A 13,267-nucleotide genomic window follows, 5' to 3' on the forward strand; every position below is an offset into this window, starting at 1 on the left:
TTTGCGGTTGACCGTTCTGTCTGAGCGGAGGAGTTGCTGTAGGTTGGGTGAAATGAAGAGAAACTGCGCTGATGGATGTCGACCCGAACCCCAAGTGACACCTGGAGCTGAATTGAAACACGGTCGCCATTTTGTGGCAAAATGCTTACAACTGCAGTCGGTGTACCCGAACCACCATTAGGTATCTTTATCTGCGTCTAGACCATCATGAGACCAGCCTAACAGCATCTGTCAGTCCCTGCAAAAAACCCCTCTGGTACCATAAAAGACCGGGGCCCCTCAGTAAAGGAACCGAGGCTGGAGAACCCAGTGGGGACCCATAGGAAGGTATGGAGAGAAATAAAATGCTTTGCTGTATTTTTTTTCCATCTCACCAGTGTGTGCCATGCATCGCCATGCAGGCAGATGGGGGAGGTGGAGGTGGAAATAAAACATGCATGAGTCGCCTGCAGCCCAGGAAAATAATTACTGTCATTTAGCAGACATGTAGAGGAGAGCAACGCGGCCCAGTCTGCCCACAGTACACCGCCACACCGCCTGCATACCGATGAACGGGAGGGAAAGCGGTGAGGGAGGGAAGCGCTGAGTGGGAGAGAGGGTTTGTGTGAGCGATGGCACAACGTTTCCTTGTTTGATGGTAATCGATGCCACCGTTTATTTTAGTGATGTTTTCATATGTCACTCACAGCTGACAGGAGCCTCACAGTGCTGCAATCTCAAGAAATTAAACAAAGAGGCTCTTCTTTGCATCTGTTCTCTCCTCTCGCACGTTACGGAGCACTGTTCCGGGTCCAGGAATCTCAGAGAGCTACAGAGAAGTACAGTATATCTCTCCAAAGATCTGTGATTTGACCTCTAAATCACACGCATCTTTAACTCTGTCTCTCATCTCCTCCTTTTCCACATCTGTCCATCTCCTTCCTTCCCGTCTCCCTCCTCCCCGTCTTCCCCTTCGCCTAGAGTCAGACCACAGCGCAAATTTATAGGAGGTGGAGGGATGCCAGTGGAGGTCAAACGCGTGAGCGGCTCCCCGTCTGCCTCCCCTATCATTCTTTATGGCTGATCTAGTGGCGGAGCCTTCATTACCCTGAATTATACGCTGCGATTATTACCTCTCCCCCCCGGCCCATGCAGGACGGCCCTGGCCTTATCATCTTATCATCTTACCCAGGAGGAACGTAATGCGGGAACTCTTGATATATAGCGCAACATCTGCCTTCAACATGACTCCACTGCGGATCTTTGAACTTTACATCCTCACATCCACACTATGTGATGTATGTGGTGTATGGCTGGGATCACAGGCGTATTTGTGGGGAGTTAAAATGAGCTGCAGAGGCATATTGTCTGATGAGGGCATGGGCATTCCTTGTAGATCTACGACGCATATAATCTCTACGTTGAATTAGACGTACTGATGCCTGAATGATTGGAAATGATAACATCGTCTCTGCAGTGCTGGAGTGGAAACACACCAAGGTTTTGTTCCCTGTAACCACACCTCAACTGTAAATGTGCTAAAGGATTTGAGTGCAAAGCCCACATTTTGTAAAACTCTTCCCTGCTGGCTCCTCTTCATGCTCACCCATCTGTTTTGGATGTTTGAGGGAAACCCAGCGATGACCCGACAGCAAAGACATCTGCTTCCAAAACTAAACCCTCATTGTTCCTGGTTTTTGATCTAATTGGTACAAATAAGATCCTGAAATTCAGACTGCAAAAAATCACCTAAGTTGGACACACTTTGTTGTTGCTCCTTTTCTCACCAACAACAAACCTCCATTACACATGTTTATTACCACAACTGAGGAGCCAGTGTGAAGCCTGATAATCTGGGAAATCAGCGGGGTGTTCGGATAGCGGCAAGCTTTGGCAGTCCTGATATATTGTACTTCTTCACAACTCATTTTCGAGTGGGCACACTGAGAGAACCTGCACTGTATCGTGGTGTAAATATCAATGCAGGCTCAGAGGGGGGTAGCAGACAAGGGCTGAATGACACAAGCGATGCGGTAGGCTTCATCATCTCAGCTACAAATCAGAAATTTCTCTGGGAGTTTTGTGGAGAAGTTTTGCACAAATTCTTCCCTGTAATATCAGACATACGTTGAGTTTCTTTGTTCTCGTCAACCCTCAGTAGTGGCAAATGCACACCAGGTGGAGCTGCGGGCATCAATGCGATGGAAATGTGTCATCAGCCAGGGGTGTTAGTTGAATTCAAGCCCTTGACTTAAAGTCCTCCTCCAGAGAAAAATGTATTTTTCTCTTTGTTCATACAGTTTGAGTGTTTGAGCTTCGATATGTAGAATGATGTATGTGCAGAGTTCCATAATAGAAGGCTGTTCTCACGTTTATAGCCGGACGTGGAAAGTTTCTCTGCGCTCAGTGTGTGATGTTATTTCAAAGAGTATACATCTCATTCATTTAAAATGCCAACACCTTCACTAATGTATTGTTGGACCAGGTAAGTAATCTAGCCAGTCCATACCAGTGGTGAGATCTCACCATTGGGTAGATTTGTTTGATCAAATACAATAGCAAAGCAACACAGTACATAAAATAAGCTAAGTCAGACCACTGCGTTCAACTATATATCTTTGATCCTTGTCACAGGCACATAAACAGATTAATCAATTTAACATATCTCTGCCAGAATCAGTTGTCTATTGTCAACGTATAGGTGCCACTTTAAGGATTGTAATGATGTTTTAAAAATCTTTTTTTCTGCAAAAGCCATGTCAGACACATTAGATAAATGTTATTTATGTATGCCTTGCGTGGAGTGGAGTGCAACACAATGCTGAAATGCTCCATTATAAATAAAAGTCAAGTAAAAGTCTTGTGTTTTTAATATTTCCATTTATATCAGTGACTAAATAATAGAAACACCTTGCAGTATAATCCAATACATTTCAAATGGCAGCCTCCCAAATCAACACATATTGAATTAACACCTTTTTCCGACAGTTTCAACAAAAACTAAATATCAAAACCTTCATGAAGGTGTGTGTATAAGTGTCAGTATATAAAATATTGGATTATCACTTTAATCCCACTGAGTAGTTTAATCTGTAACAATGTATGGATGTACCATGTATGATTATATGATTTGAAAGACACTTTTTATTTTATTGCAATGAGTAGATATTATCAGATACATATAGCGAAGTAAGAAGTACAATATTTCCTTCTGAAATGTATAAAGTAGATTATTTGATATACTCCAATTTTATATATTTTCATTACAATAAGATTATTATTAAGAGTATGCAGTAAACAACAACATGTAACAAAATAATTTCACCACTCACCCACCTGAAGACGGTAAAGAACCCACATGCAGCCCACAGATGTAAACCAGACGCACATTTAGTAAAATGTAACAAAAAAAAGGTGAAAATTATCCCAATTAACGCAGCAGCGGCCAAGATATTCAGAGACTTAATCCATTACATAATCCTCCATAAACACTGCATCCTGTAACCCATAATGCAACTGCATACCATCTTTCATTAGACCCTCCCTGACTTGTAAACACCCACTTCTTTCACACTCCATGTTATTTTCTCAGACTTCAGACACTAAGGTCCCTTCAGAGCCACAGAAGACTTTATAGGCTACAACTGTTTTCGCAGGCTGAACAGTGACAACATTTTTTTCTACATCCAACGCCAACGTATTTAAATGTTACACTGTCTACAATCTGCATTTTACAGCTACAGTATGATTAAAGTGAAATAAAGATACCCAATCCAGTTGCCAGAACATTAACATTTCTTTATGTCGCAGCTTTGCTTTTCTTTAGGTTCATTTTTCAATTTTATGATGCCTCAACACTGTGCTTATAGTCTGGTTAGGTTTAGGGACTTGGTTAGGGTCAGGAAAAGTTCATATTTTGGTTTAAAATACCTGCATTCGTCACCACAAACACGTTGGGAGATGTTCCAAGGTCGTACCTGCCAGATTTTCCTGTGAGACTATCATTTTTCATTGCCAATTCTCCTGTATCTCTCCAAATTTATAAAATTTCTTTTTTTTTTTGCTTTATTTTTCCCCCTTTTGGTTATCACAGCCTGTTTCTGGCACTGCAGAGTGTAGCCTGCTGTACTGTTGCGCCTCGTCCTCCTCAGTGAGTGAGAGATGCTAAGAGAAATAAAGGAGAAAGGATTTTTAAACAAACTTCAGACGCCCTGGAGAGATGAATTTCCATTTATTATGTTAAGTTTTGAAGGAAAGGCGATGCAAATTGTGCCACGTCTATTTCGCCGTTGCATTTTACTGATCATGTTTGTTATTTTCATTCTTTAAATGTCACCAGAATACAGGAAGCTAGGGTAAGACCCCTAGAAGCCGTCTTTGGTTTCGAATCCATATTTTTGAGGCCTCAAGGCTGGCAAGTCTGCCAACCTTGAGGCCTTGTTAAAAGCATCCGGTTTAGTCGGCACAAACATGGCTGGAAATCGCCTCCATCTCCTGATTTGATGGTCAGGTCATTAACGTGTAACGTGAACATGATATGATATGTATTTTAGAAACTTCAATGTGTTACATATGACACAAACAAATCGTATCGGTGGTCTGCTTGAGTTGCAGAAATGTCAAGTATGAAGTGAATTCCTGGGGACACAGGGCTTGTAAAATTAGTGCAGTGCCTCTTTAAGTAAAGTAGAGGTACCTCAGTACAAATGTTTGTTGTGTTAATGATTCCTCCTTTCAGTGACACTCATGAATCATTGTTGTTTTGCAGGACCTTCTTCTTGTACTTCCTGAAAGTGAACACATCCTCAGCCATCAACTCCTTCGATGGGTGCAATTACTGAACTTGTTGTGCTGTATCATGACTGAAGTGTAAGTACAGACTCAGCAGGGGGTTGTAGACAGGATTTGGATGACACACACACACCAATACAGACGCACACACACTGCCTCCCCACCCCTAGTGTGCTGCTATATCAGGCAGCCAGGCAGGGAGTCAGGGAGCAGTAACAGGGCTATTAGGACTCCCAGGGACCCTATCGATCTCCTCATTGATCCCCTCCTGCCTCGGCTAGTCCAGACAACTGCGAGGGTTTATACAGCTACTACAGGGAAGAGCAGTGGAACACTACAGGCGAGGGCACATGAAAGACCAGAAGACGGACATGGAAAGAGCGGTAAGAGAGCCACTTGGAGACGAAGAGACGAGAGAATGAAAAAGTTTGAAAAGTTTAAAACCTTCCTTCCCTCCCCTCCTTCTGGCCTACTTAACTTTTACTTCCCCTTCTATCTTTCTGTTCTTTATGACCAGCTTTTAAGATCACTTTCCCTTTCAACATACATAGCTCACATTTAATATATCACTTTTATCTTTAATATCGTCCCCAAAATAATAAAAATAACACCTCATCTGGCGCGTAAGTGACTGATTTTACCGTATAAAGATGTTGGAGCTGAGGAGATTTATAATCTGTGACAAAATGGGGAAAAATTTCAACCACAAAATCCCAAGTGAACCAGAGCATCACGGTTATCGAAACCAGGCAGGCTTGGAAGCTTCCCCCCTGCCTCCAAATGGATCCCATTAGAGTTACATGTGTGTCTCAGAGACACTTTTACTCCACATGATGAACCCACTGGACCCGCTGTGGTAGAAGAGGAGTGATTGTTTTTAGTTAGGCATCTTAAATCTTCCAGTTTCACATTGTTTTTACCGAGCTGTGCTGCAGGGCTCTTGCTCAGAAGCTGCGGGCACCGGTGAAAGAAAATAATGCAACATCACCCCCACTGGACCTGTCATGGTACTACTGCTGCAAATGATTACATGCTCATATACACAATCTAATAACTGACATCCGCCTGCTCAGTGTGTCTTCAGATGTGGTGAACTTGTGTACTGCTGAGTGTGCAGTCCGACCCTGATGTGTATTAATGACGGAGGGGATGGCAGGTCCTCATCAGAGTCCAGCTGATTAATAACCGGCCCTTCACTCCGTCCCTCACAACTAATGGCTCTCTGTCTCACTCTGTCTATAATTATCACTCAATAATGAGGTCTAAGAGAGGGCGTGTGTGTTTGTGTGTGCGTGTGTGTGTGTGTGTGTGCAAGAGCGAGCTTAATTTAAGGGTATACAGACTGCATGTGTAATAGACTGCACATTGAATGTATCAGTTATTTACAAGTGAAAACTCAATAAGCTATAACGGTCAGTGTGTATGCATGACTTTTACTTGTAGGGAGATATCTAAATCTTGCAGTAACGCCTCTTTTACCTCAGCAAATGATCTGAATACATCCAATCTAAAGGGTCAGTACACCCAAATTAGAAAAGGACACACTGAGAACAGATTTCAGAGATAAAAACTGTTGTTTTTTTTTTTTTGTAGATCACTTTAAGTAAAAGGGGGTACTGTTTCTAGAAAGACTTGTAGCTTTTGAATGTTTTAAATAGTCTATCTCAATGCTGAGAACAAAACTGCATTCACTCCATTCAACTTTCTTTATTCTTTAATACATTTTAATAATCGAGTAAGCGGTATAGAGAGTGGACAGAAAATGAGAGTTTGGGAGCAATATTCAACAATTGTCCCTGACCAGGCCTAGACTGGGCATCACTGGTGGACTCAGTGGTACCAAGGTACAGAAATTGTGGGGGGGAGCGCAGCAAAAGTGCCCTATTGGATGCCTCCTATGGTAGATAAAACATGATATAGTGCTTGCCAGGGTGCCCTTACAGTGGAGAAAACATGAAGCAGCGCCAAGCATGAAAATCAGCCGGCCTCTACAAGTCTGTAAATGCTCAAATAGTTTTTGAGTTCCCTGTAGCTGCATGCCTGGATCCTATTACTGAGAACATACCATATGTTTTCTTGTAATTTCCGCTAAGTATTGTTTCAATTAAAGCTGACTGAACGTGTGTAAAACAGCCTCTGTTATCTTCTAGCCACTGTGCAGAGCGGCTGTAATGCTCTGCTAATACCAGAGATAATGTCAACTGATCTGTTCATAATAGAGACCTTCAAAATGAGACGCCTTTATTTCTCCTCTTCATCCCCACTTTTCAGCAGTGTGCCAAACAGATGCATACCAGACCAACGACAGCTCCCTCCAACATGGCCCCAAAACACACAACCGCATACAGTGATGTTATACAAATAAAACGAGCCTGCAGAGGAAAAAACGCTTTGAAATCTGATTTTTTTTTTTTTCCTACAGTGGATCTGTTATAATGACACAGACAGTGAAATCCCCACGAGCAATAAAGCATTCCCAGATGAAAATTACACCGCGGCACAGGTGAACACTTGGCTCTGATTATTCCTCTGTATGTGCAGCAGATTGTGGAGTCATTCTCCTGTTTTTCAGGGGTTTATTCTTCCAACAGGTCAGCTCGTTCGTGCCGGATGATTTATAACACGATAGAGTTGTCAGAAATCTTTTGGGATGTAGTTTTTTTTCACAACAGAGTAAAGTACCTGGACTGTTGAAAGTATCACAGTTTGACATCTCAGGGAGCATACGGCATCAGAGTGCTGAATGTGTAGATCATCCACAAAGATCACAAATCTATTAACCGTCATTTGTTGGTAATTCCCGCCTATCGAGAAGCTAATACTGTATCTGACGTGTGCATCAGACACAGGGGTGTGTAAACCTGTCGAAAAACATCGTCGTGGTGCAATATCTAGAACTCAGGGGATTAACTCCACACTGATAAGATTGATAAGATTCATAAAACCATTTCTCAGAGTGCCAATAACAGCTCTCATGACTGTGCTGCATTCCAAGCAAGCGTTGAGGGGGGCGTGGACAGGGTTCATTCATACTGTTGCGACATCCAGATATAGCCTGCTGAGCCATTCATAACAAATGGTTTTATCAGGCAATGACTTATAATGATGCCTCTGATCGAGGAAAGAGGAAGGTGCATGGAAGAGACCGTTTGTTGGAAGAGGAAGTAAAGTCACACACACGCAGTCAACAGTCGTTTTCCCTATATATATTTCCTCAAGAGTTTGTCTTCACTTGTTCCAAGATTGTTTCTATAGAATCCATCTCTGCAAAACTCAAATTTTAGTATATTTACTGAGTAATCCATAAAACAATTGCACAAAAGAGTTGCGCAGTCGTTTTTTTCCCACATTGAACCTAGAGTGTTTGATGTGCATGTAAAAGTATGCAAAAACCTTCACTGACCTCAATAGGAAAATAGGATTGGTGTTTTGAGCACCTGACCTTGTTCCAGGTGCGGCTGGCTTACTGCACAGTTTATCATTCAGCTTTATGTCAGAAGCGAGTCATATTTTCACTGTAAAAGAAGTCTGAACATTGCAGTTTGTGACAAGCATCAAGGCTGAAGTACACACAGAGAATTTAAGGATATCATTCATCGGATGGGATTTACCTAATCTCATATATGAGAAGGAGAACAAAACAAGGAAAAGCTTTAAAAAGAAACAAATGCTTGTATCGAATTACACAAAAATTAAACAATATGCAGCCAATTACGAGCATTTTGCTCAGTTGATGCTGTAAATTGTGTTTGCTATTTGTCCTCTGTCATGCTGTGTTCATGTGAGCCAGTTTCCAGCTCAATGAAAACAGTTTTATAGAGGAGTAGCCTCGTGACTTCTGCGCTGTGCTGTGTCAAAAAAAAATAAAATGTTGTGCAATACTGAAACATTTAATCAGCACAGTCTGTCCCACACTCCAGGGTCACTGGCAGCCGTGTATCTGTTTGTGATAACTAAGACGCATCTGTCAAATCATCAAATCTATTTCCCTACATAGACATGAAGTCATCGCTTACCGGAAAATCTCTTAAAATACGACTGCATTAGTTCATTTCTTGAAAGGTAGAAGGAGTCCAGGGTCCAGTGTTCTGCTGTAAGTACAGGAGGTGTTCTGTAATAGTGCCACTATCTGGTAACAGATTTGGTCTGAATAACTGAGGCTATTTTAAATCTATCAACATAATATAATTGCTCCAGAAATAACATTTGTATAGGTAAACAGTTGTATGTTTTAAACAGTCAATAAAGGCGCGGCAGAGAGCATGCAATTTGATCAAGAGCAGGTAAACTTGGAAATAACACTTTAGGGACCACGTTGGAGGGTTAAGTGAGGTCAAATGCTGAACTTGACAGGTATTTCATCAGCCTTGCATAATATTTACATTCATTTTAAAAGGTGTCCTGGTATAGATTAAAGGCAATATGTGCAAAGGATTTACAAAGATCACAGCAAACCAGAAATATCACATGATTGTGGGTCTTTTTTGTTGCCTACAAGAGTCAGAGTTCAGACTTTTGCTGTTGTTAAACTATAAAATAGTGGCGGTTTAGACCTTTTCACCAGGTTAAGGTTGAAATAAAATGATAGTTTGAATAAATACAGTAAATTTTATCAAATTGAATCAAACGAGAAAAATGCAGAATATCAGATCAGAATTCAGCCAGATTGATTATCAGCCGACCCATAGTAAAAAATATATACATACATGTAAATATGTATATAATTTACTTATGGCCTACACGTACTATTGATACTACTCATACTAGTACTACTAGTACATTTAACATCAAATAGTATGAGACTTTTAATCAAGTACTATTCATCTGGGTGAGTTTTACTTTTACCAAATTAATATTTTATTCACTTTACTCCAAGTACAACTACTATACTACCTCTACTGAAGGTAAAAACAGCATCTGCTAAACATATAGGGTAAAAATTATTAATTTAGAATAAAAATCAAGCCCAATATCAGACAAACTAAACAATATGTTGAGACTTGGAGCCCACACCTCTCTGTTATGATTTTTACATATAGTCATGTTAGCCCGAGGTGTTTTCTTGGACTGTGGTTTTGTCTCACTCCACGCCCTCTTTCTTCCTTCTGACCAGATTAATTAACTTGTATTAATATACAACCAGGAGGGCGGGAACATCCCAGCCGCCTCCTCTTATGTCTGAGGAGGCAAAGACATTTTCACAGACTCACACACCTTCAACTGCAGCAGCATTTGTTCACCCTCAAACCTGGTAAGAGGATTTATTTATGTTTAGGCAAGAGTAAAATTGTCACAGAGCAGCTACTTAAAGAGATCAAAACCACAGGACTCCTTAAATTCCTCCTGCCTGATACCAGTGTCATCACGACTTGGGAAGGTACTTCTCTCCGTCAGAGGACAGGAAAAGAAGAAAAAAGCAACTGGAAAGTCAGATAAAGAAGCAACAAGTGAGTGAAATGACCATGAATGTGAAGAAGCAGCTGTGCTCCGTGGCCCATATGGTCGTGCCTGCAGTGGGATTTGTGCTGACCTGTGGCGGGGCCTACCTGGTGTCCCTGCAGACGGAGTACGGGTACACTTGGAGGCTCATCCCAGCCTACATCATGATCGTGTCCGGCTTCTTGGCCGTGATCATCGGAGTCTTCTGGACCATCTGCCACAGCATGAGGAGCAAGATGTACCACAGAGGAGAACATGAACGGCACATCCAGGTCTACACTATTGAAAGGTAAGACCGCATGTGACCACTGAAGAGAAATGATAACAACAGTGGAAAAAACTGCCTATTGATTGACAAGGAAAATAATCAATTTCTAGGTTTTATCTGTGAATCAGTGAACATCATCCTGGTAAAATGAACGTAATAATCTAAACTAGTGCCCCTAATGTTTTATATGTCTTTTCCTCTGCAGACAAAGCTCCTTCCCTCCATCGTACGAGGAGTCCCAAGGCGATTGGATGTGTCCTGATTCGGCCCCTGAGTTTGTGGTGGTGGTTGACGAGGTGGAAGTGGTGATGAGCCTCGCTCCTCCTCTGTACAGCCAGGACAGCTCAGAGGCTCCAGACTGCACATGGAGCTGGGAGCAGCCTCCTAGGTACAGTCAGGTAGAGCGTGTTCAGCAGGGGGAGGTGGATGCAGAGGTCTTGTCTGCACACTGAAGGGCAAAACCTTTTTTTTTTTTTGCCTAACTGGCCCAGAGAGAATGGATTGGATGGAGATCACTCTGAGAGAGAAAGCTCCAGAAGAATGGTAGATGCCTCCAAATGTGGTTGGATCGCTCAGCTACCAAATGAATTGACCTTGGAGACGTGCTGACATCCCAGTGCTCAGCCTCTGAACTCTGATGTCTGTGCTGACCCAATGTTAACAGGCCTGTTTCAGTCCAGAGGGTCTTTAAAGCGCTACAGCCTGTTGAGTTAAACTGTTTTATGTTGATGCGGCTCAAAAGGTTTTTGTCTCTTTCCCAAAGCACGGATGAGCGGCAAGTTTAAGATGAAAATAGAGTTAATCCAGTCGGATCGATGGATGTCTGAGCTGACAAACAACACGCTTTTACCTGCACTGTAGCTCCAAACACTCACTGTATGTTTACTGGAATAATACAACTGTTTTTATGGGAGGGAATGATGTTACCCCTGTCCTGGCGTGATTTGTGTTATGGAATAAAAATATCATGTTGTTGTATTGTAGTCCCTGTGTTCAAAATGTTTATTTCTCAATACAGAGCCAACCACTGGCAGACTTGTTTGACTTCACAAATCATGAAGATGTCTTTGCATACGCTTCAAGACATTTTAGGGAAGCACCTTTCATAATTGAGTCTTACCAGACAGCCTGATGTAATTTCAAAGTAGGCTGAGCCAACTCTCAAAATTGTATTTTCTAAACTACTGAATGACTATATTTATGACAATAAGATCTCTAGATCATGCTGCAACAATAATGAAACTTCGTTACACAAAATCAAATAAGCTGAAGTCAAATTAAGAGATGAAAGAGGGAAGCAACGGATGTTCCCTCACTCAGACAGTTTGGTCATACACGCTAAAAATAACTATAAATTCTGGACTTTTGTTTTTATGGGCTGAATCAAACGATGTGAGACTCTTTCTATGCACACAAAGGCCTATTTCTCTTAAATTGCTTAAAAATCCATATTAGTGACGTCCTCTCGCCGTTGCCAAGATAATCCATCCACCTGACAGGTGTGGCATATCAAGGTGCTGAAGAACACGTGTGGAGCACAGGTATGCCTGTGGCTGGTCGCAATAAAAGGCCACTTTAAAATGTGAAGTTCTGTCACAAAACAAGTTTTGAGGGCGTGTGCTTTTGGCATACTGGTTTGCAGGAATGTTCAGCAGATCTGTTGCATGTGAACTGAATGCTTCACTCAAACAAGCCATCTCGGATGTTGTTTTGAGGCAGTAACCGGCCTCACAATCTAAGACCACGTGTAACCACGCCAGCCCAGGGCCTCCACATCTGGCTGCTTCACCTGTAAGATTGCCTGAGACCAACCAAACCCAGACAGCTGATGCAAATGATGCATATCTTTGGCCCCAGTCATGTGAAATCCATAGTTCAGGGCCTAATAAATGTCTTTTCTTCAAGATAAAACTTTGGATTGACCTTTATTGTGACCAGCCCATGGCACACCTGTGTAATTGGCATCTTGATATGTCAACGTGTCAGGCGGATGGATTATCTTGGCATATATAATGTTTTTGTTGGTTGGTCCTTACTAAGGCTGATAATGTCTCTGACCTGTGAGGCAAAGTCTTGACAGTCTGTATTTGCACATGCTTTCTGTGTATGGCATCATGACTTGTCCTAACAAACTGTTTTAATACATAATGAGTGCTCTCCCAAGCACTCCTAGTTCAGTTGAAAAGTTCACCACGATAAAGACGCCGGTGGAGCAACAATGTTCTGCAACTTTGCAGCTTGTCCTTGAAGGCTGGATACCATGAAATGTATTCATCTAATCACGCCCCCCACCTATTAGATACTTCTCCCTGACACATGAGCAATTCCAGCTAAAAGCTAAACTGTCTTCTCAGCGACAAACTCAGAGGTGATAAACTGCATTGATCCTCATCCAACCTCAGAAATAACCCCTGACATTATAAAACAGTTGGATAGGGGCAATAACCTGTAAGAGCTGACAGGTTACGTCTGGCTGACTGAGTGAACACATCCTTTCGGATATCCACTGGCATATCCTCAACTCATAATGACGGCAATCAGCATGTTTACGAGTTCCTGCACTGCGTGTCTCATTCAGGCCGTATAAAGATCAACCCTCTTCATTTCTTATCTCAACACAACAGCTCCGACACATTTCGCGCTCGGTTCAAAAGCAGGTGCTGTGCTCGGCAAACAAAAGCCTCCTTTTCTCCTCGAGGACGTTCAATCACCGCGTGATATATAGCATCAGCACAACACGGTGCTCTTAATTATGAAGAATTTTGTTTAATTAAAATCCAAAAATGCCTA

The 13,267-nt window shown here is 42.0% G+C and overlaps 1 protein-coding gene across 1 annotated transcript; it reads left to right on the top strand.

Moving 5' to 3' along the window:
- Positions 1 to 9,985: 9,985 nt before the first annotated feature.
- On the top strand, positions 9,986 to 11,452 carry LOC311261251 (transmembrane protein 252-like). Its single transcript, XM_084359741.1, has 2 exons — positions 9,986 to 10,498; positions 10,683 to 11,452. Exons 1-2 carry the CDS (start codon positions 10,227 to 10,229, stop codon positions 10,927 to 10,929), a joined length of 519 nt encoding a protein of 172 aa, XP_084215867.1. The 5' UTR covers positions 9,986 to 10,226; the 3' UTR covers positions 10,930 to 11,452.
- The last annotated feature ends 1,815 nt before the right edge of the window (positions 11,453 to 13,267 follow it).

The sequence above is a fragment of the Pagrus pagrus genome, assembly GCF_965226575.1.
Source record: "Pagrus pagrus genome assembly, chromosome: 8".
NCBI lineage: Eukaryota > Metazoa > Chordata > Actinopteri > Spariformes > Sparidae > Pagrus > Pagrus pagrus.

Coding starts and splice junctions, on each gene's coding strand:
- LOC311261251 (XM_084359741.1), top strand. CDS start 10,227: ATGACCATGAATGTGAAGAAGCAGCTGTGCTCCGTGGCCCATATGGTC. Junction 10,499..10,682: donor CAGGTCTACACTATTGAAAG/GTAAGACCGCAT, acceptor TTTCCTCTGCAG/ACAAAGCTCCTTCCCTCCAT.